This window comes from Acartia tonsa, chromosome 14 (genome assembly GCF_053477335.1).
Source record: "Acartia tonsa isolate MP-2025a chromosome 14, ASM5347733v1, whole genome shotgun sequence".
NCBI lineage: Eukaryota > Metazoa > Arthropoda > Copepoda > Calanoida > Acartiidae > Acartia > Acartia tonsa.
In genome coordinates this window covers 35,733,583-35,755,686 of record NC_137273.1, presented here as the reverse complement: position 1 = coordinate 35,755,686, position 22,104 = coordinate 35,733,583, and the positions used below count along the sequence as shown (strand labels likewise).

The 22,104-nt window shown below is 34.1% G+C and overlaps 2 protein-coding genes across 5 annotated transcripts in view; both read left to right on the top strand.

Annotated features, from left to right (window-relative positions):
- The first annotated feature begins 19 nt into the window (after nt 1–19).
- Nucleotides 20–7,643, top strand: LOC145306465 (uncharacterized). Of its 2 annotated transcripts, none has more exons than XM_080148571.1 (16): nt 20–81; nt 1,387–1,466; nt 1,878–1,958; nt 2,254–2,323; nt 2,537–2,708; nt 2,842–2,920; nt 3,315–3,471; nt 3,704–3,911; nt 4,189–4,312; nt 4,516–4,618; nt 4,892–4,975; nt 5,261–5,344; nt 5,683–5,774; nt 6,270–6,347; nt 6,761–6,842; nt 7,500–7,643. In XM_080148571.1, exons 2-16 carry the CDS (start codon nt 1,389–1,391, stop codon nt 7,610–7,612), a joined length of 1,605 nt encoding a protein of 534 aa, XP_080004697.1. In that variant the 5' UTR covers nt 20–81; nt 1,387–1,388; the 3' UTR covers nt 7,613–7,643. The 2 variants fall into 2 exon arrangements, with proteins under 2 accessions (XP_080004697.1, XP_080004694.1); XM_080148568.1 differs by having other exon boundaries at nt 20–86; nt 1,388–1,466.
- A 233-nt stretch (nt 7,644–7,876) lies between these two features.
- LOC145306463 (uncharacterized) overlaps nt 7,877–22,104 on the top strand; it is a 32,024-nt gene continuing 17,796 nt past the window's right edge. Inside the window, exons 1-11 of one of the 3 annotated variants that reach the window (XM_080148565.1) lie at nt 7,877–8,000; nt 8,475–8,507; nt 9,073–9,125; nt 9,628–9,696; nt 10,076–10,148; nt 18,514–18,591; nt 19,337–19,387; nt 19,839–19,903; nt 20,468–20,597; nt 21,250–21,404; nt 21,687–21,792. In XM_080148565.1, the coding sequence (XP_080004691.1) occupies nt 7,953–8,000; nt 8,475–8,507; nt 9,073–9,125; nt 9,628–9,696; nt 10,076–10,148; nt 18,514–18,591; nt 19,337–19,387; nt 19,839–19,903; nt 20,468–20,597; nt 21,250–21,404; nt 21,687–21,792 (861 nt within the window). In that variant the 5' untranslated portion in view covers nt 7,877–7,952. Of the gene's footprint in view, nt 8,001–8,474; nt 8,508–9,072; nt 9,126–9,627; nt 9,697–10,075; nt 10,149–18,513; nt 18,592–19,336; nt 19,388–19,838; nt 19,904–20,467; nt 20,598–21,249; nt 21,405–21,686; nt 21,850–22,104 lie in introns of all 3 variants that reach the window. The other 2 variants (XM_080148563.1, XM_080148564.1) reach the window with 2 other exon arrangements.

Below are 22,104 nucleotides of genomic sequence, written 5' to 3'. Positions count from 1 at the left end.
TGTATTCTTATAAATTTTCAGAAATAAAATTTTAAAATTAAGTTTTGAAAATGTCAAGAAAGCTCAGAATAAAGTTTTAAAAATAGGTAAGTTATACAAATGGAGGATTTTATTGTTTTTTTGCTTTTATACAGGTCCGATCGATGAAATTTGTGGGTAAATGACAAAAAAATGATCAGTGGGATTTTTGTGAGAAATATCTCACCGAACTAGAGATGTGGGTGTGTTTCCTCAAATAAATTTTGTGGCTTGAACGCTTTAGTCTAAAAGACCTTCCAGTCATAAATAAGTTAATAGTTTAATATCTTTATGATAGTAGAGGATTAAAAGGATACAAATTAGAAATAGTGGATTTATGTAAACAGAACAGAATACCTACCTATACTTGCAAAATATCTTAATTTCTCCAAAACTGCATTAAAGCAACTAAAGGGTGAGCAAAAAAAATGTGTAGATTTTTAAAATTCAAATTGCACGGCTTGTGTTAATAGTAGAAAAACGTTACGCATACCATTAGAACCGATAAGAAGTCTATTTTTTGGAAATATAAGAACGATTCCTCTGCTACGTATAGTTAGGGAGCTACGTGTTAAAATGTCCCAACTGACTTAAAACTTGACTTGCGAGTATATAAGTAAATATTAGACACTAATTCTTGCAAAACAACGTGTGTACATTTTTAAAATTCAAATTGCGCGGCTTGTGTTAGTGGTAGAAAAATGTTACGCATACCGTTAGAACTGCTATGAACTGTATTTTTTGGAAATATAAGAACGGTTCCTGTGCTACAAATAATCTAGGAGCTAGGTGGTAAAATGTCCAAAAATTTACTTGCAAGTCAAGTTTTAAGTCAGTTGGGACATTTAAACATGTAGCTCCCTAACTATACGTAGCAGAGGAATCGTTCATATATTTCCAAAAAATAGGCTTTTTATCGGTTCTAATGGTATGCGTAACATTTTTCTACTATTAACACAAGCCGCGCAATTTGAGTTTTAAAAATCTACGCATTTTTTTTTTGCTCACCCTTTAGAAAAAAATATTTATAGACTTAATCTAAAAGAATACCTAGAGACTCTTCTGTTAAATCATATCCAGGGAGGGAGGGAATAGACAATGGCTGATAGATTGCTGAACATCCCCAATTATGATGCACAAAATTACCTTTTCTGTAAATTACAATTTGGGGTTAACCGTTTAAGCATTCAACATATTGAACCAACCAATCTAAATTCAGTGATGATCATCAACAGTGTTACGCAAACGAATAAGAAACTTTATTATAAAACTTTGGGGACTAGTGTAATTAACAGCCCAATGTCCCCTACCTCTACTATATGACACATAAACTTTGTCCAATTCCTAAACTATAGCAGAATTATTTTAGAATGGATCATAAATTGTTTCTGGACCAGAGCCAGGAAGACTTAAAGAATGACAGATCAACTGCCAGACAAACATTCCAGGTTCGTTTTCATTCAAGGTGTTTCAATAGAAGCGCTAAAATCCTATTTACATAAAAGCAATTATAAAAGCTTTTGTTCCATTAAGAAATAATAAATAGTGCTAATTGCAACAACAGAGCTCAAATTCTGAAATATATTCGGATCCGTAACAACTAATCCTATTCAATCAATAGAGATTGCCGTACAAAAGTTTTGTGTAGAGTGGGGGGGGGGACATCTCTAGTGGTGAATTCTATTTGAGGCAATGTTTTTAAAAACTCGTTGAAACAAAACACAAAAGTTTTAAAGTTTTATCAAAAAGCTACCTACTTAAGTCGAACTTTTTAAATTTCACATGGTTCAATGTTATATAAACTCATACTGGTCATTTAACTATATATGTAAGAACTGTATTAATGATTCTAATTTTAGAGGCTGGAAAAAACAGAAAATGCTATCTCCAATAGCTTGTCTTTGTCTTCTATTATCCTTAGACTTCAATCTATCAAGGAATTGCTTAATCATTAAAATTAATAGAAAATGTGCTATGCTAATATTGAAAAAATGTTGACTAAATAAGAGGTTAAATAAATATTATGTTGCTTTATTGACCAGACATTTTTGTAAAGGCATCAGCGCCAGTTAAATCTATATGGTCAAGCACCTGCCTTTATTATGGCAGGTGTCCCCAGATAAAGTCAACCTAATGTTTAAATTTTTCTGTAGTAAGACACCCTCTTAATATATATTGTCAGCAATTTTATATAATAGATAATTGAAAGATTCTTAAGCAATGAAAATGCAGGAAAAAATAGAAGATGGGATTCTACATTTGATTAAGGATAATTCCAAATTGGAAATCAATGTTTTAAGTACAGGTAAAAATATTTGAAATATAACAAGAATTTATTTACAAAATTGATTTTTCAATGCCTGAAACAATATAAAATAAACATTTGTAAAATTAATCATATTTTTACATTTTTTGAAACTGCACTTTACCCCAAGTTGCTCATCCATTTTACCTGCACTTAGATCCAATATTATTATTGTTTGCACATAACTTCCCTTGATTGCAAACCTATTATTAGGTATTGATATCCTATTGGCTGGACTGTCAGACCATACTAAGTTAATGAAAGATCTCATTGGTCAATTTGATACATCAAGATCAAGTCATGCCATTGGTCAAACAAATAAATCAATCAATGTCATTGGTCAGTTGGATTCGTGCTTCTCCACCAATCAGGAAACAGAACCTAGGTAAGTTGTTAATCCAGGGATTCATGTAAAGGACAATTTACAATCTATAAATCTCCACCTTATTTTTTTTTGTTTTTTTTTTATTTTGAAAAGGATGATTTAAAATTTTTTGAATAGTTTGTTATGATTTCAGTAAAATAGAAGACAATTTTTTTGAGATAAAGGATGAAAAGAATTTTGTTATTCACTCTGCAACTTCTGAACAGTGTCATGTAAGAGACATTTATTTATATTCTCTTTTACTGTTTTGGTTAATAGATAGATCTGATGCTTTTTTTTATGGAGAGGGGGGGGGGAGCTGTAATAAAAAATACTAATGCCTCTCCTCTTCTAGCAGCTTAAATCTTTCCAGTATTGCTTCGAAATCTATTAATATCCGGTGGATTAGAACCAGTTCTCAGCCTTACTAAAAAATTATGTATAGCATCGTATTTTATCCAGTTTTCTACTCATATAAAAATGTACAATCATAAGATTAAAACCAGTTTTTTAGCCCATGCTTCGGCATCACGTGGCTAAAAAACTGGTTTTAATCTTATAATTGTACTTTTTTATGTCCACGGAAAGCTGTCTATAATACGATGCGATAAATAACTATTATTTTAGGATCTAAATGACTTTGTGAAGATAGAAACCGATTTCACGGAACATGATTCTAATGCATCAAACCATAATTATGAAGATACAACTATAGAAAATAATCAAAATGATACATTTGAAGTTCATATGGAAGAATTTAAAGAAACAATTTTGGATTTTAAAGGTAATAAATTGCTTATTTATTTACTATTCTTACTTCTCCATTACTCAAAAATAACACTCTCTCATAATTACTAAATTAGTTTTTGTGATTGTAGGTAATTTTTGCATTCTCAGATATCCAAAATAAATACATATTTGACAAAAAGGATAATTTCAAACTTCTGTAAAGTTTCTTGTTGTACCTCGATATTTAACCTTGAAGTTTTAAAATTATGTATTCTTTTTTTCTCTAGAAAATCTAGTTAAGAATGAAGAAAATACTGAAGCCAAAGAATCATTTAACAAAAATAGCACAAATACAGATAAATATTCCTGTGATATATGCCAAAAATCATTTTTAACAAAGTCAAGATTATCAACGCACAAACGAACACATGACAGTAAAAGAAACAAGTCTAAAAGTGAGGCAAAGAAAATAAACTCTGAAAAATCTACAGTCAGGTATTAACATTGTTATTTTTATTCTTTTTTGAAAATAAGACATACTTACAGTTGTCAATTTTTCAAATTATTAGGTAAACAAAAATAAATAGGTATGTGTTCTATTAATTTTTATTCCAAAACAATGGTCTTTGTGGGGAAAATCTTACCCAATTTTATTCGGATTTTTTTTTGTGGCTATTGATAGTAGAAAATAATTTCCAGTCGATCTCATCAGGACATTAGTCATTAATTTAAGGCACGAGTTTTATTTTCGTAATGTCCAAAACTGTTTTAGTATACCAGAGTCAAAAAAATGTACAAACGAAGAAATCAAAAAAGAAAATGTACAAAATGAAGCCGAAGAATATAAATGCAACCTTTGTGATCAGAATTTCAAAACAAAATATAAATTTACCCAGGGAATACGTCTTAATAAGCGTAGTGTTTATAATTGAATTCATTGAGTTTTTTTTAATTTTTAGCCAGTCTGTTTAAAACGATCAAGTCTTGATTTTGGGTTTTACATTTTAAATATATCTTTTTGATTTACAAAATGATTGCCTAAATATTTCAAAAAACAAATATTTTTCTAATAAGTTCAACAAGAAATATTCAAAATTAGCACGAGAGAAAACACTCAGGAGAGAGGCCATATTCATGTGATTTGTGCCATAAAGCATTCAAGGACAAGCAAACTCTGACTATACACATGAGAACACACACTGGTAAGTGATTTTTTTTTATTATCTATAACACAAAGTAGAATTATGTCTGTCCAAGGATGTTCTCTGCCCCTTTGTTGGTTTTAAGCTATTTTTTTTAGAGGTTTGTTAAATTGGCGAAGACCCTATAGGCAGGGGATTAGTACTTTCTCTCTACAATAAATGCTGTTCTGAGTTTTTTTTTTTATTTATTGTTGATTTTCTACACAAGACCATTTGTGGTTAATGTTTATACTCATGTCTTGTTAATGATTTGTTTACCTTCAAATTTACCAGGAGAAAAACCTTACTGCTGTGATAAATGTGGACGCGGATTTAGTCAGAAAACAAGACTTAATGAACATATGAGAACACACACTGGTAAGGCAGATTTTTAATCCCTATATAAAAGTAAAAGGATGTCTATCAGAGATGGGGTTTTATATAAAATGCCGCGTTTTTTCGACATTTTTTAGACATTGATTGATTGAACGAAGACGATAGGATTTCAACATAGTATACTATACAACTAAAGAATTCAAACTTTTAAAATTATTTTAGCCATTTTATCAATTTGACAATTATTAGAGGCTTAATTGATATACAATTCAAACTTAGATTTTATAAAATCCTTGCACATAAAGACTCAACATTCTCTTTTTTAAGGAGAAAAACCTTTTGAATGTGACGTCTGTCATAAATTTCTCAGCTCCAAGAAGTCTTTGCAAAAACACAAACGAATACATACAGGTGATAATTACGTTTCCTATTTTTTTATGTCCTATATGGCCTGTATGAAAACAATGTGAGAATAAACATTTATGTATACTTCCTATCTTTTAGGAAATTGCCATTTAGCAAGAAATTTTTTTACTTGAAATTTTTTTACTTTTACTCTCAAAAAATATTAGGTACTGTTTATATTTATGCATATAATACTTATTTAATTCATTTATAATGTTGTTCTATGTAACATGTATTTCATTTAATAAATCAAATCTAATTTAATCTAATTATAAAAATTGGGGATCGATCTCGTCATATTATCTACATACATTTAGGATTGTTACAATATTCTTTAATTTTAGGAGAAAAACCATTTAACTGTGAAAAATGCGGGTGGGCTTTTAGAGGAATGGATAATCTGATTCAACATTTACAAATACACAATGGCGAAAAGGCATATTTCATTATTTTAACGGCTAGCTATCTTCGTTAGTTAGGCATGTTAGAATTGTCCTATCGATTTCAAACTTTGCATGGTGATTCCTGTAGTAGTTTGGTACGATTTGGAACTGTAGCAACTCTTTAATCGTTACCAGAATGTCCGTACGTCCATTTTAAACATTTTGATTTTTAACTTTTTAATAACAAATTTTTAAGTGATATAATAATCTGATTTATCTGACTTTTGGAGTACTGATTCCTATTACAATAAGGTACAATATTATAACGAAATATCTCTATAATCAAGTCCTAAAAAATTTCAGTATTTCCTTAAACAGTATTCTGTATTTAAGAATTTGTGCCAAAACTTCTATATTTATTATATTTTGTATATTCAGTTCTGACACTCTACAAGAGTTAATGATTGTCTGTCATACCGTTTCAGGGCTTCGCTTTTATGGATGATGTCATCCTTATTTTTACTACAAACAATGAAATAAAATATAAGGCATTTCAATGTACGGACTGTGACAAAAGTTTTTACAGTAACTTTAGACTGAATGAGCACAAACGGATTCATACAGGAAATTTAATTGTCAAATTACCCGCCTTAAAAACATTTTCGTTTAATTGTAATTTTTAGCTCCTTTAAGATATACTAGCTGCTTCGCCCCTAGGTCTATGGAAGGTTTTTTTTTGAGGGGGGTGGGCATTTTATTGGGAGGGTGGGGATATTCTGCTCATAAAACCTACCATGGATATCATCTATAAGAAGCTTTACTGTAAAGGAGAACCATATAGGTCCAGCGGTTAGCGAGATCTTTCGCTACAGACTTAATAAGCTTACTTCTTTTTACAATGGGATATATACAAGTTTTAAGGTTTTTTCTTACATTTTATACAAAAATAATAAGTATATCCTGATTTTTTCTCTTTTTTTACTGTATTACAGTATACTGTTCATATAGTTCAATTTGACAATTTTTTCAATGATTAGGAGAGAAACCATTTGAATGTGATGTCTGCCACAAGTTTTTTAGTACAAGTAGAATTCTGAACAGACACAAAATTATTCATACAGGTTAATACAGAATTTTGATTTTTAATGAGAATGTTTGTTGCTCTTTAAACTCATTCATTTTTGGTGCTTTCACTTAAAGCATCCTTGTGAGTACTGATAACCCCTCCTCCTCATTTTGAAAATAATTGAAAAATAGGGAGGAGGTGTTCGTTTTTTTTGTATCAATACTTTAGGGTAGGTTTGGTTAGATTTTATTGGAGGTAACACCACGTGGTCAGGGTCACCTGCAGTGGTTTATCATATTTTCATTTTATTCAAAAATTTGTGCTTAATCGGGAGTTTATGTGATAGCACCGTGTTCTTTTTGATAAACTACAAAATCTCAAGATAGGATATATAATATAATATAACATTAGTTATCAAACCGCAATTTGGCTGCTACTTTGCAGTTTTTTTCCCTGCGCATTTTTGCAATTTAAAAAAGACTTTTTATCTTTCAAACTTGTACCTGGTTCCTTTTTCGAAAACCTATCCCTTCTATTTCGGAGGCCTGGCATAAGAGTACAAAACTGCCTAATCCTAAGACCATATTTTAATTAGACACAGCTAATTATCATTTTATAATTTTGTTGTGTTGTAAAAGTGTTGATTGTCTGTTTTAATATCAAATGACAAGATTATATTAATCACGAATGTAATTATCATCTTTATATTTAGGAATCAAACCATATCATTGTGATGCTTGTAGTAAAGAATTTGCTCACAGATTTCTCCTGGCTAAACACACAAAAGTTCATATATCAAAAGTGGTTGCAATACCGAATTCATAAAACTTCGTAGGTCTACAGAAGATAAAGTATAAATATAAGAAACCTCATTAAATTTCTCTAGGTAATTTTAAGTTGTGCAAAAAAACAGAAAAAGAAAAAATAGGGTATTCTAAAATTGGCTCTTACAAATATTACCGTAAGATGGTATTTTTTCATGTCTATTTTACCAAGTTTTAAAGCTTTAGGTAGTCTGTTTTTTTTTTAAAGTATGAAATTAAATCAATTTCTAACACTGCCATATAAATGTAGTGAATATCATTAACCAAAAAAAATTGGATAAAAATACTCAATCTAGAATCATTTATTAGAATATTTGAATTTGTAAAAATTTCAGATAAAAATGTCAAAAAGAAGGACAAAATATGTTGAGCCGAGGTCAAGAGTGAAGGTAAGACGACTTTTGGTAACGACAAAGTCAACACAGTTGGCTGGTAACACGCCAATTGCCCAAGAAAATCTTCACAAAAAATTTCAAAAGCCTTAGAAAATCATTTCCCTCTATATTAATTACATTTCCTCTATAGCACGAACAATGGACAAAGTGCTTTAAAGAGAAGATGGTCATTATTCAGGCTAATATTAATAAGAGTTTCAAGTCTACAAGCAACCGATTAAACCACCTTCCCCCTATAAAAATCCCACGTACTAGAACCATTACTGATGGACTGACAGATATAATAAGTTAGAGAATTCAATAATGATAATAATTGGTGGATGAATTATTTTTAAAAATAGCTGTCTATCTCTAATACCAGTAGAGTAAATCACATTTTCACCCTTATTTCTCACAGACGGACAGACAAAGTGAGTTATAGAGCATCTTCTCTACTTAAAAGACTAACAATTATAATGATTTTTTTAGGTAGAAAATGAAGACGATTACCCTCGAGTTAAGGTAATAACAAAAAATTTTCTTTTTATTTATGAATGGCTGCGTCTCGTGTTTATAGTTTTGGGAATATCCTAGGACGTCTAAGTTTTTTTTGGAAGGGGGGGAGGGTAACAGTATAGAGGTAATTAAGTCTGGGGTATGGGAGGAGATAAAATAGTTGTTTAATGACAAAAATTAATTTATTATTGGGGTATTAATTTATTTAACACTAGCTGCTACGCCCGTAGAGGCCTGGATAAAGCTTCATTCAGGTCCATTGAAGGTTTTTAACTTTTTTTTAGGAGAAGGTATCTAACTTTACCCTCCCAATAGAAGAGGTGACCCTTCAAAAGAAATTTCATCTACTCCCCCCCCCCCCCCTTCTAACTTAAGTTCACCAAGAGGCTTCTAGGGGGCATAGCTGCTAGTATAAAATGTAATAGATATAGAGATATTTGATTCAAACAAAAATATTAGTAAAGTATTTAATTTTTCAATCTTTTTTAATTTCACGTGGTGTCTTTTTGGAAAAATTTCGAAAAACAGAAAGGATAAAAACTTATCAATAATTATTCTTGTTTTTTTTCAGAGGGAAAGATCGTACTCCCCAGACAGATCAAGAAGAGACAGGAGACGCTCAAGGTAAGGAAACACCCTTCAGACAACCAGCATTTTAACTCGTGTTGTGCCTGTTAATGTGCTATGGGAATATTTTTATGCTTTTTGGGTTTTAAAGGATAAGACAATCGACGATAAATCGATGAACATCACCAATGCAATGATGGAAAACAAAATTACCGCTTCAACTGATTTTGATGATTAGTTGAACCAATCAAGATTTAATAAAAATCCCCTGAAGTTTTTTTTATCTATAGAAAAGAGAACGCTGAGTAAAAGTCTAATTTATATAGTTTTCCATTGAGTTAGATCTTGACACTATTATAGGGATGGAGTGTATTCTACCTGCAACCTTTTGGTTTATGAGATAGGATAGTAGGATTATTGAAAAATATACATATATGAAAATAAGGATATCCACTAATGTATTGATGGCATTTCCAAGATTTTCTACTAGTCCTACTATTAAGAGAGAAAAAAACCTAGCACCCCCTTTCCAACGGCTATAATTTTTACACCATTTCAGGTCACGATCACGTTCAAGATCAAGAACTAGGTCAAGAAGATCAAGGTCTAGATCACGATCAAGATCACGGTAAGAAAGTCTCTTGGATTTTTTAACAAATAGATTTTTAAGATTAATACAAATATTTCACTTTAATTAGGCGTAATCTCCTTCGATTTCAAATTTTCATCTCTGCAATAAACCATGATATTCATAGAACCGTATCATTGATTGATTTACTTTAGGTTAATTACCTTCAGGCAACCAACACTTAGAGTGAAAGACATTTGACTTAAAGTCCTAAAATTGCCAGGTTATGTGTTGCACCTTTATATTATAGACTAATGCATTCCCCCATCTTCGTTAGTTCTTAAATACTTTATATCTGATTTTTTTCTGATCAGAGTAAGTGAAGATTAAGAGAAAATCGTGCAAATGTTATTTCAATCTAATTCTTTTTTATTTTTAGAGGAAAAATTCAACGGAGAGAAAGATCAATTTCACCATTTACGCTTCACTTTGATAGGTGGACTAATTTTAAGGTTAGATTTAAAGGTGCTTTCCCCTAAATTGCCTGTTGGGCAATAAAACCCCTACCATTGCATTTTTAAAATAAATTGACAAAAAGTTCTACTTTAAAATATCTTAAAAAGGGATTAAGCTGACTCAAAAAAATTATTATTTGACTTTGTAAATCTTTGTAAGTTTAAAAACTAAAGAAGGGCTAATTTTGTTTATCTTACAAAAGGGGTAATCTTTATTAAGATAAGATAAGATTTTATTTCCTCTAAGGTGCATATAATTAGGGCGAGTTACTAATAAAAGTTTACAATTTTTAACTATAGGTTTCTTCCTGAAAAAGATTGCATGTTAATTAAGATACTAGGTTTCTTCCTGAAAGAGATTGCAGGCAAGATAATAAATAAATTATTACATATTATAGTGAATAAATAATCAAATTGTAATTTATTAGCAATTTTAAGATCCTGCAGTACATTTACTATTTATGTACCTAGCTCAGGGTTGTAGTGAACTTCTCCTTCCCCGTTCACCTACATTTTACATTTTACTATACAATTATTATATAATTGAACACTGAGCAAGCTGTGAAGCGAGTGGATGGCTTAACCCCGGCCGGGGTTGTTGAACCGCAGTTCTTCGCGGCGCTTACCAAATTGTTTCAGAGCTTTAGAAAATAGTTGTAACAATTTGTTTTAGTTACAATATTGACATATATAAAACATATATAAGACTACTATACTACGGTATGCTGAATATACCATCTGACAATCATTCCACTAGAATCCATACGGGGTTTCCAAAAATAAGACCAATACAATTATGTTATCGGTGCCATGGAAGTTAGCCATGTTTTTATTCCCATTATAAACTGCGACTCCCACCGCCCTAACGTTCCCGGATTAAATGATTATAAGAACTGAGTAATTTAAAATCCTGTGGGATTTTAATCCCACACTTCTTTGATACCTGTAATTTATTTCCGAACCCGTCACTATATTCCTACATCCCTGATGGCGTTTATTAAATAAGAATAAATTTACATATTTGAGTTTTTTGTTGAGTAAAAACTAGAGGGCTTGATGGATTTTAGCCACATTTAAACATTTAAACATTGCAATAACAAGGAATACATATGCGTGGTGGGCGCGCATATGTACCTAGTACGTTAAGTAAAAATTAAAATAAATAAAATAAAAAATATGAAATCTGAAAACTTATAAGTATTTTAGAGAAAAACTGGTTTTATTTGGATTTTTGTCAGGCGTTTTAAGTGGCGATGTACTTAGGTATCCTAAGTTGAAAGTGTATTCAATATCGGCTATGCTAGTTGTAGAGTGGCTTTGTAGCTTTTGAAATTAAATTCTTGTTTAAGTTTGATATTAAGAAAGTGTTTTTTGCTAGATTCAATTTAAGAAGGATAAAAATCATTTTTAGAAACACATCAGTTTACTAGCATTGTTCTTCAAGTGAAGGTTCTTTTGTAAAGATTAATAAGACGTTAAGACGTTAAGACGTTAAGACGATAAGACTTAAGGAGAAAGGTTTTGACTGAAGTGAGGATTTGACGACAAGGACTGGACTAGAGATAAAGAAGAATTAAAGAAAGAATTAAAGAAAGAATTAAAGAAAGAGATGGCAGGTTTGGTGTCCGAGTGGCTGCGCACCAGAGTTCTGACCGCGGCGGCCGGTCCCTGGAGTAACTTATCTGAGCGTTTAACAAACGCTTCCTTGTTGGCAGAGTTTTACCTCTGGGAGGTTCCAATTGAGGAGGCTGTTTACCTCGAAATGATTGGGATTTATGACGAGATAAATGAGCTGCGCTCATTTATTTTTGTCAGGCAACCCCGTAGCTTGACAGGCCACCTGTCCGGGTTGCGCTCTTTGCGGCGCACACAAGCCGCCGTCCCTATCGTCGAGGAACGGCTCCTGGCGTGCGCGGAAAGATGCGCTCAGACTCTTAGTGGGCGGCGTCGGTCACCTTACCTGCCAGAAGTTGTTGACGCTAATGAGGATTGAATGACTGAGTGATCTGATCTGAGGAGGAACTGACCGACGGTATGGCTGAGTGTGAATAGAGATAAAGAGGAGTGTGAGGAGAGTGGGCTACAGACTAAAGACTAATAGACTGAGTGATGGATTTAATTTAGGTTGAACCCTGTAATATTGACGCCTAATTTGTAGTGATGAATGTATACGTGAAAAAGTATGTATCAACCTATCGTTTATATATTTAGTTGAGTCTGCTAGAGCCACCCTGCTCCGGCGCTTAATAACCTGTAACTGCAGCAACATATAAAATAAATAAAAGTGCTTGAAAAAAGTTAGTTTTGTTTGTAAGAATTGTTAAAATAAATAATTTCTCCAATTTAATGGATTAATTTTTCATGTCAACAACCTTGCTGTTGTTGCAGTTGTCAGTAACCTGTATCGCTGTGTCCCAACCTCACGCCTAAGCTAATGCTCAACGACTTAATAATGTCAATGCTGCTCTATAATTGGATGTTTCCGTGCGTTCAAATATAAGACTTTCCGGCCACGACAAAATCTAATAAATTGTAGAATAGTTGACAATGGAATTGGTGAAATTATGGTTGATGGAAAAAGGATTTTTTGGTGAATTTAATGATATTTGATGGATATAATGAGTATGAAAACATAATTAAATTTGAAGTTAGAATGTTAGAATGCAGGAATTTGGTGAAGTTTTGTAGGAAGCACTATATACCCCCCTCCCCCCCCCTCCTTAGCTACCCGGGTGAGAGTTCGGATCTTACAGATCCTATTTTTGGATTTTTGAGTATAAGACATGGATGAATAAAATATTATTAGAATACTTACCATTTTTAAAAAGAGGTCTTTATTTGTTAGTTATAGGTACCTATGTAAAATCAATTTGGTTAAGAAAGTGGGTAAAACATTTTCTATTGAATTCTTTTTCATTTACTATTTGCTTTATGTTGTTGGGGAGACTGTTAAAAATTGTGGGAAAAGAATGAAGGGGAGAGTTTAGTAAAAAAGTTCTGTTTACTCCATTTGCATATGCAAAATTATTTACATTTCTTGTGTTATACCTGTGGCGATCACGGGAGATCTCCCAGGTATTATTAAAAATTTCTGGCTGTAAGCCATGTAGGTACCTATACATAAATTTACAAACGTTAAATTTAATTAATAAATTAATGGGCAATATCCCATTACTTTTAAAATATTCTGCGGTGTGTGCTCTGCTAGGTAAGTTTTCTATGATTCTTACTGCCGCCTTCTGTACCTTCAAAATGGGATCTAAAAGATAGGCTGGACAGGCTGTGAACAGAAGGCAGCAGTATTCCACATTTGATTTAATATAGCTGGTATATAAAATCTTTAAGTGTTTCTTATCGAGCAAGTGGCGCATGACGCGCATAGAGTAAATAATCTTTGAAATTTTTGCATGTACTTTTTTAAGGTGATAAGAAAACTTTAATTTTGTATCCAAGCTGATTCCTAAGTGCTTTACAAAACCCTCATTATTATCATCTACAAGGTTTAACTTTGTGATCTTTTCAGGGATGCTTTCACCTACGTTGTTCATGTCTATGAAGACATTAAATTCCGTTTTTAGTTGAATTTCTTCAGGGGTAAGATTTTCTCTAGGGGAAGTAAAGACCATAACTTTGGTCTTGAGGGGATGGATTAAGAGTTCATTTGCGTTATACCAGGCGGTCAGTTTAGGGATGGTTACTTTTGCAAGTTCAATCAATTCTGCTAATGAATTTCTTTCCATGAAGGTTAGGGCATCATCAGCGAAAAGATTAATAAAAACTTCTGGGCTGCAATTTGCAAGGTCATTTATGAAAATCAAGAACAATATTGGGCCAAGGACTGACCCCTGTAATACGCCTATGATAATCTCTTCCAACGTAGATGAAAACAGCCCCTTAAAGTACACCTTTTGACGCCTATTACTATAATAAGAACGGAACCATTGTAATGGTAATCCCCTTATCCCTGCATTCTTTAACTTTTCAAACAAATTTCTAGGGATCATGTCGAAACACTTCCGTATGTCCAAAAATATGGACATACAGGAATTGTTTCGACCTAGACACTGAGTGATCATATTTGAGAGGTCAAGGACATTATGGTAAGTTGAGATATTTTTCCTAAATCCAAACTGTCTGCAGTTAAAAAAGTTTTTTTCATCCAAAAAATTTACCAAGCTATCGCATACGTACTTTTCCAGGGGCTTGCTTAGGTTATCAATCAATGATATACCACGGTGGTTATCCATTTGATTGAGTGAACCTGATTTGTGGAGGACAAGAATTTTGCTTACTTTCATACCGTCAGGAAAGACGCCGGATTGGAGGGAAAGGTTATAGACGTGGCAAAGGGGGTGTGCGATAACATCCGCACAGCGGGAAATTAAGAACATGCTGACATCATTAATGTCTGTGGACCTTTTGGGCCTGATGTTTCTAATCAAATTTATTACTTTGAAAGGGTAAAGGGGTTCAAAAAAGATTGAGTCTTGAATGGGGGGGGGGTAAAAATTCTGCAAAGTTTTTTTCTGTTGTTGGGATCTCAGGTTTAAGGGAGGTTCCAATCTGGCTAAAATAGGAATTGAATTCGTTAGCGATAGCTTGGTCACCCTCAACTTTCCTATCCCCGACCTCTAAGTATGAGCACTCAGCACTCTTTTGATCGAATCCTAGCATATCTTTTAAACAACGCCATAATTTTTTACTATCTCTGCCGCAATTTCTTATACTTGACCTATAGTATTCTAGTTTTGCACGACGTACATTCCTATTATAAGAGTTTCTATAAGAGTTATATAACAGCTCACTCTCCCTTGTTCTTTCCCTAAGAAAATTGTCGTGGAGGGTGTGTTTGTGTTCCCTCATTCTCAAGAGGTACTCGTTCATGAAGGGCTGCTGGGGTTGGACCCTAGAATTTTTTTTGACTTTTACAATGGGGCATGAGGTGTTATATAACTCAAGAAACTTAGCTATGAAATTACTATAGGCAACGTTGACGTCATTTTGGTTAAGTACATTTGACCAATCGGTACTGAAAAGTGCGTCATTTAGTGAATTAATGTTATAATCGCCTAGCAATCTTTTTTCATACGAATCAGGTTGTTTTGGTTTTTTGTTAGCATTAATTCTATACGCATTTATCAGCAACAAGTGGTCTCTTATTTGTGATGTTAGGACACAAGACAACATAAGATTTGGAATAAAATTACCAACGCCGAAAATGTCAATCAATGTTGAAGTGTTTTTTGTAATCCTGGTGGCCTTGGTAATCGTATTCAAAATGCCGTTGAAATTTAGCGACTCTAGCAGACGCATACTAGGGCTGTTGTTTTCATTAATCCTGAACAAGTCAAGATTAATGTCTCCAACAATAAAAAACGGTAGGTTGAGTGACATAATCCTATCCAATAATTCAAGGTAAATTTCAAAAAATTCATCAAGTTCAGCACTACTTTGATTAGGGGGTCTATAGGTATTCAACACCAAGAATTTAAATCCATTAAACGAACATTTGAGACAGATAGATTCACATATACGTTCTTTAAAGGAGATATTGTCAAACATTCTTACTACTTTATAATGTTTTTGCACGAGTAATCCCACCCCTCCCCCCCTTTGTGCTTTCCTAAGGTTGACATGCCAGTTATAGCCTTCAATATTATACACGTCAAAATTTGCATTGGAATTTGCCCAGAGCTCTTGACATGCAAGAACGCTGGGCCGTATTCCTTTGCAATTAAATTTATCTATGCACGCCACCAATTCATCAAATTTAGAATTTATCGATTGACAGTTTAAAGAAAATAAAATTATCAGTTGTTCTCTAAAAGATTTTAATTTTGTTATTGCTTCATTTTCTGACATGTATTGACAGTTAATACCAAATTCTTCGTTAAATCCATCAAAATGTTGGCCATATATAGGGTTTAGGAGGTCTAGTGTAGGGTTAAGATTTAAATTAGCAGGTACCTGTTCATTTAATCCATTAGGGAGGCTTGTAGGGTACTGGTGTGGAGTCTAGGTTTATCGCAGGAGGATTAGCACGTATATCATCCAGTGGGAACGACTGAAAAACAATATATATCAGCATACATAAAACATGAACATATTTACAATAGTAATAATAGTGAATTAGATAAAACATTTAGTTAGGAGGTGATGTGCCTCCGCTCTTTACTTTCCCCCCCCCCCCCCCCCCCGTGGTATATTAGCTAGATACAAAAAATCTTTTAATCAATATTTTTTTATCTAAAAATTGGCATAGGGGGTAGGTAGGTAAAATAGAGTTAAATTCTGTACGTTTTTTAATCTTTGACAGACGATGACATGACATGACAAGAAAAAAACGGATTAATTTAGTAATTAATCAATAATAATAAGGACTGTAAGTATTTGTTATCTGCTAAAAAATACTATCTAATCATTTTATCTTACTGTCGTTGGTTTTCTTTGCAGTTCTTGCAGGCATAGATTTCAGTTGTGGTAGCGGCTGCAGTTTAGGTGGTTCCGCTTCTGGCTCCCTGGCTGCTGGGCGGGCTGCTGTTGTGGCAGGGGCTGGAGCTGCTGCTACGCTGGGTGCAGTTGTTGGAGCTGGCATCGGCTCGGCTGGGGCAGCTGTGTTCTCATCCTCGGCCTCAGGGACATCGGCGGCTGCCGTGTCAGAGGTGGTGGCGGGCTCCAAGGGTGGGAACTCGTCCATGTTGGCAGCGTTGGGAGGAGGTTCAAAGCTATCCTCAAAATCATCCTCTGTGATGAGGGGATTGCAGAACTTTGAGTTGGGGAAGAATGATCCTCTGTCTGCATAGGGCACGCTGTTGTATTTGATCAGGGGGGGCTCCATTGATGTGCTGAACAGCTTCTCGGTGCCAGGTATTGGTCTTGTCATACCAATTAATGTGTCGGCAAATGGATTCAGAACTTTTTGCCATCTAGATCCTGACTTGATCTGAAAGGCCACAGTTTCCCCCATTATTTTCGTGCGGGAGATCAGCTTAGTTGAATGCAAAAACGTCTGGACGCTTTTATTCAAACGCGTTGCATCGTATTGCATTTTTATCATTCTACCTGGATAATAGGGTGCAGGGGACACACTCTGGCTGGCTGCCTTGTACTGGTTCAACTTAGCTGTGTATTCCTCGAGGACAGGGCGCTTGGATATCATTACCGCTTGGAGGTGGACGCGGGAATGAAACCTGAATATGGCCTGTGGGACTTCCTTCTTCTTGGGGTTGAACGGCAAGTGATGTGCGTACTCGATGACGTCCCCCCAGTACTGGGGGACGAAATCGAGTAGGCCGTTACGGTGGGCTATTTTCAGTGAGGGCAGAATGAGTGTGTTGTATATCATCAGCATGGTGATCTTCTCACGGCTGTGCGGCGACTGGAAATTCGTCACCCTCAGGCTCCACGCCCTACTACGCTGCTCGCGGCAGGAGTTCTGAAAAAACGAATAGCGTTTAAAATTGTCATCGTTTTTTGCTTGATTTTCGAACTTACTCTGGAGGACCGCAATACTATCCTTTATCGCTTTTAGAGTTTCTGCCGATATTTGGGCATCCTTAAAATTGTCAATTTGTTCGAGAACAGAGATTTTATCACTAAGTTCGGAAAATTGTTTTTTTACCGCATCTATTTCTTTTTTTATGGCTAGAGATAGTATTAAAAACTTCTTCATGTCTTACCTTGGCTTTTTTGTTATCGTATTCCTCAAATTTTTTGTCGAAAATCACTTCCATTTTTTCCCAAAATGCAGGAGATGATTGTTCCGGCAACATTTTCAAGCGAGTGAAGCTGTGTGGCTAAGATGGAGGTGATTTTGAGTGCAGCTAGCCAATAGGAAGCGAGGAAAATTGATAACAGCCAATAGCGTGGTTTGTTGTGGACGCTACTTACTATCTAGCCAATGAGAGGGCGACACTGATTTGGCCCTCGTGTGACGTGGCCAAGTTTTAAAAATAGAAATAGATAAAATATTGCGGATTTTTATTTCACTTGATTAGGCAATTTTTCACAAGGATAGTATTAACGGTTTTACACCGGCGATTTTGCCTAGACGGCGGTGTAAAATATGGTGCCAAAACTATATACGAGTTTGCCCATGGCTACCATATCTTCCCAGTACCAACACGCGGAGGGACCACGGACGTGGGGTAAAGGGGAATTAGTAAAGAGCGGGGGGTGTGCTGTACAGACTAGTACATACACATGGGCTAGAGAGAGAGAGATGTTGTTCGCTCCACGCTCTGAACTAAACTAAACTAAACTAAACTTGGACGCCCCTTATCATTGGGTATACACATCAATTTATTTTCCATTGTCTTATACCTTTAGCTCCCTGGATTTCATCCTTGTCCTGTTTGTTCAGACAGCAGAAAGTAAGTTGATGGAGTATGCGAAGAAGGCAATACAGAAATATGATATGACTCCAGAAGAACATCCACAGGTCATTATTGTTATTTATTGCTTGTATCAAAGACAGCTTTCCACGGATATAAAAACTTACATTTATAAGATTAACACCAGTTTTGTTAGACCCGAGGAGCCAAAGGCACAGGTTAACAAGACTGTTTTTTTTTGTATGATTGTACATTTTTACATTCGTAGGAAAGTGGATATTATACGATACGATACATGATTTTTCAGTGTGACTGAGAACCGGTTCTTATCCACCGTATATTAATTCGAATCCCTACTGGAAAATCTTTGTCTGCCCTGTTATTTATACTTTCAAGCGCAGCCACTGTATAATATACTAGGGGCTCTTGAGTGAATTGAGATAGTGAATGAAGTCGACCCTCCAATTTTTATTTTAGTTTTATAAAGCAAAACCAATTAAGGAAAAGGTTCATTTTTTTAGGGAAGATTTTTCTTTGAAGGTTTGTGGTATCCTCCCATGATATAGATATAAACATTCCCTTGGCCTTTCCTGTAAAGGAAAACCATATCGGTTTAGCGGTTAGCAATTGATCCTTTGTTACAAATACACTTGAGTGGGTGTTGCATAGCTACATAAATTTTGGATGGAATTTTCCTTCCAGAGAAAACACTGAATTTCTATAGATGAACATGACTTACTTAGCTGTTATTAAAGGTAAACAACTTAATTTTGTGACTGTTGAGCAATGAGCACAGTATCAATAATTCCAAAACTTTAATCATTATTGTGTATTTTTGAATATTATTTTTAGTATGGAGAGGAGTGGAAAAAGTTTTGGGAGATGAGATATTCTCAAGTCAAGGTAAAAAGCCTTTAACTTGGAAATAATATTAGGCAATTCTAATGTTAAAAGGTCGTCATTACTACTAAAATAAACCTCAAAATCACATCTGAAATCTTGAAATATTTTTTACTATAATCACCTAACAAAATGAGTCGGTGCTTTTACACAAATTACCTTGCTTAGCTCTAATAACTCCCACCTTAATTTTAAATTTAAATGAAAATTATGAGGAGTTTTATCTTTGTTTACTACTTTAGGTTAGGTTATATTTGGTACAGGGTAGCCTCACACTCAGGCTTAGACAAAGGAAGAAATAAAGGCAAGGGAGAAGTTATCATTGTTCAACATGCATTTTTGTGAAAGCTACTTTATAGTATTTTTCAAGGCTACTTTATAGTATGTAAGGCACTTATATGTCTCATTCTAGTAGACAAGAGTTTTACATAATACATACTTATATTTTATTAAGGCCTCTGGTATGAATGCTGACACTCATGATTATGTCACTGAGTGGGTCCCTGTCTGGTCAAAAAGGAATATTAGCTTAATTTAATAACGAAAAATAGCCTAAAACTATCACATTACATTAAACTATCGATTTATGACGGTAGTATAGGGATAATATGTACAATGTAAGAAAAGTTCTTCCCGATATTCTCTCTTTGGTAGATAAAATGGGGAGAAAATCATTTTGGATTTTATCCAAGCTCGTCGCTCTGCAAAAATTTATTTAAAAACTAATCTCACTATTTGATCCATCGGTAAGTGAGATCTTTTGGTACGGACAATTATACAAACAGACAGTTTTACACATGTCTTATCACTACTTAAAAAGGAGTAAGCAACAGATCTATAGTATAGATAGATATATATACAGATAACTACCTCCCCTTTTTTTTCCAATGACCTTATTCGTCTGCTAGCAATTTTTTTCCTGCTGCTTGGCTGTGTTAACATTCCCGAAACCATTGGTTGATTTTCAAACACCCAATTGAGAGTCTGCACAAGGTCCTTGGGATGGGGACATACAGTTAATCAACCCCTTCCCCCTCCAGTGTTTTACTTTAATGATTAAGCTAACCATAATAAAACGCACAGATGTGCGGAGCTGATGAACGAAGAGGTGGCGACTAGAAAAGCTGCGCTACTCAAAAAGTTCCGACTCGATTCCGACAGAATTCCGATCAGATCTGACTTTCAGAGAAATACGGCGGCAAAAAAGCAAGAGGTAAAGTTGTATGTGTATAATGTTAGTTACGTCTCTTAATGGCGCAGCTATAATAATTTTTTTGCTATGTAAAGTCATGGATAGGACGTTTGACTACAAAAAATCTTTCAAAAAAGTAGATTAATTGAGCACATTTCAATTTATATATTAACTAGTAGGTACGCTCTTAGACCTTTGTATTTGAAACATAGCCCAAAAATAAAATAAAATAGCCTTAAACCACCTCGGACCTCTGTAAGCTATCATAAAATGAATTACTCAATCGGCCAGTAGTAATCGAAATATAAAGCTATTGACAAAAAAAACCTTACTATCTTTTCTTAAAATCTATATTTAGCTTACTGAGATATTCTAAACCAGCCGCTACGACCCTAGAGGCCTCTATGGGCACGTAAAATGTTTTCTTTTTAATTTATGTCAAGATCAGCTGTTTACCAAAAACTTTCCGCTAAGCGGCGCTTCATATTTTTTTGCGATTTTTCTTGGGAGGATGGTGGTACCCTCCTTCCAAGTAGATATAAACCTTCCCTGTAAAGGAGAACCATATGGGTTCAACGGTTGACGTGAACGTTAGACACAGACAAACAGTTCGAGATCCTTTTACTATATAATAAGAAATGTGTTCTTTAAATCTATCCCCTATTTTCTTTAGGAAATTAAAACCTCTGATGTTGAAAATCATCCATCCTCCTCCTACGGTTCCAGCTTAAAACAGGAGAAGTACGACCAGGGACATAGCAGTACATTACCGGGTACTGGTCCTGCAGGAAAAACTTCAGATTCTGCAAGCCTCCAGGAGCCGTCCAGGTACAGTTTTTTTAGAGGATAATAAACAAAAGAAAACATTTTACCAGAAAATGTATTTAGTTTATATAGTGTATTAGGTGTTTGATAGTTAAAATAAACATTGGTTGAAAAATTATATCTTAAAGATTTCATTAAAGTTTTGTTTCTCAAATTCATAGAAAATAATTTAATTCTTATCAAAACGTTATTACAAAATAGAGGAAGGGAAAAAATGAAGCTAGTGTTCCTTGAAGTGCATCCCCCTGTTGAGAACTTTTAACTTAAGACTTTCTTACTTTTAAGGTACAAAGATAGTTTTGGAGGTGGTTATAATAAAGAAGGGGGAGCAGGATACCAACAAGATGGGGACGGACACCATGGCCCAGGTGCAGCAGGACCTGGACAAGGATACCAACAAGATGGAGATGGACATCATGGATCTGGTGCAGCCGGACCTGGACAAGGAACACTTTACCATCATTTTTGTAACAGAGAGTAAGAGGGGAGGAATTGAATTTAATTATTTATTAAAAGAAGGAACATTGGATTGTAAATCATTCTATCACCAAAAGTTTTTTAATCACGTTTTCCAATTTATTGGCTCAAATACTCAATATTTTTATTAAAAGAGGGGATATTTTTTTTATACTCTAATCAACAAAAAACATCATAAAGCCAGCTAAGAACCTTATAAATATAATTTTAATATAATACTAGTCAT

Bases quoted from the DNA above. Each gene is read 5' to 3' on its own strand.
- LOC145306465 (XM_080148571.1), top strand. From the start codon at position 1,389: ATGGATCATAAATTGTTTCTGGACCAGAGCCAGGAAGACTTAAAGAAT. The intron at 3,912-4,188 runs GTATTAACATTG...AAACTGTTTTAG, and splicing joins TCTGAAAAATCTACAGTCAG to TATACCAGAGTCAAAAAAAT. The intron at 4,313-4,515 runs GGAATACGTCTT...ATTCAAAATTAG, and splicing joins CAAAATATAAATTTACCCAG to CACGAGAGAAAACACTCAGG.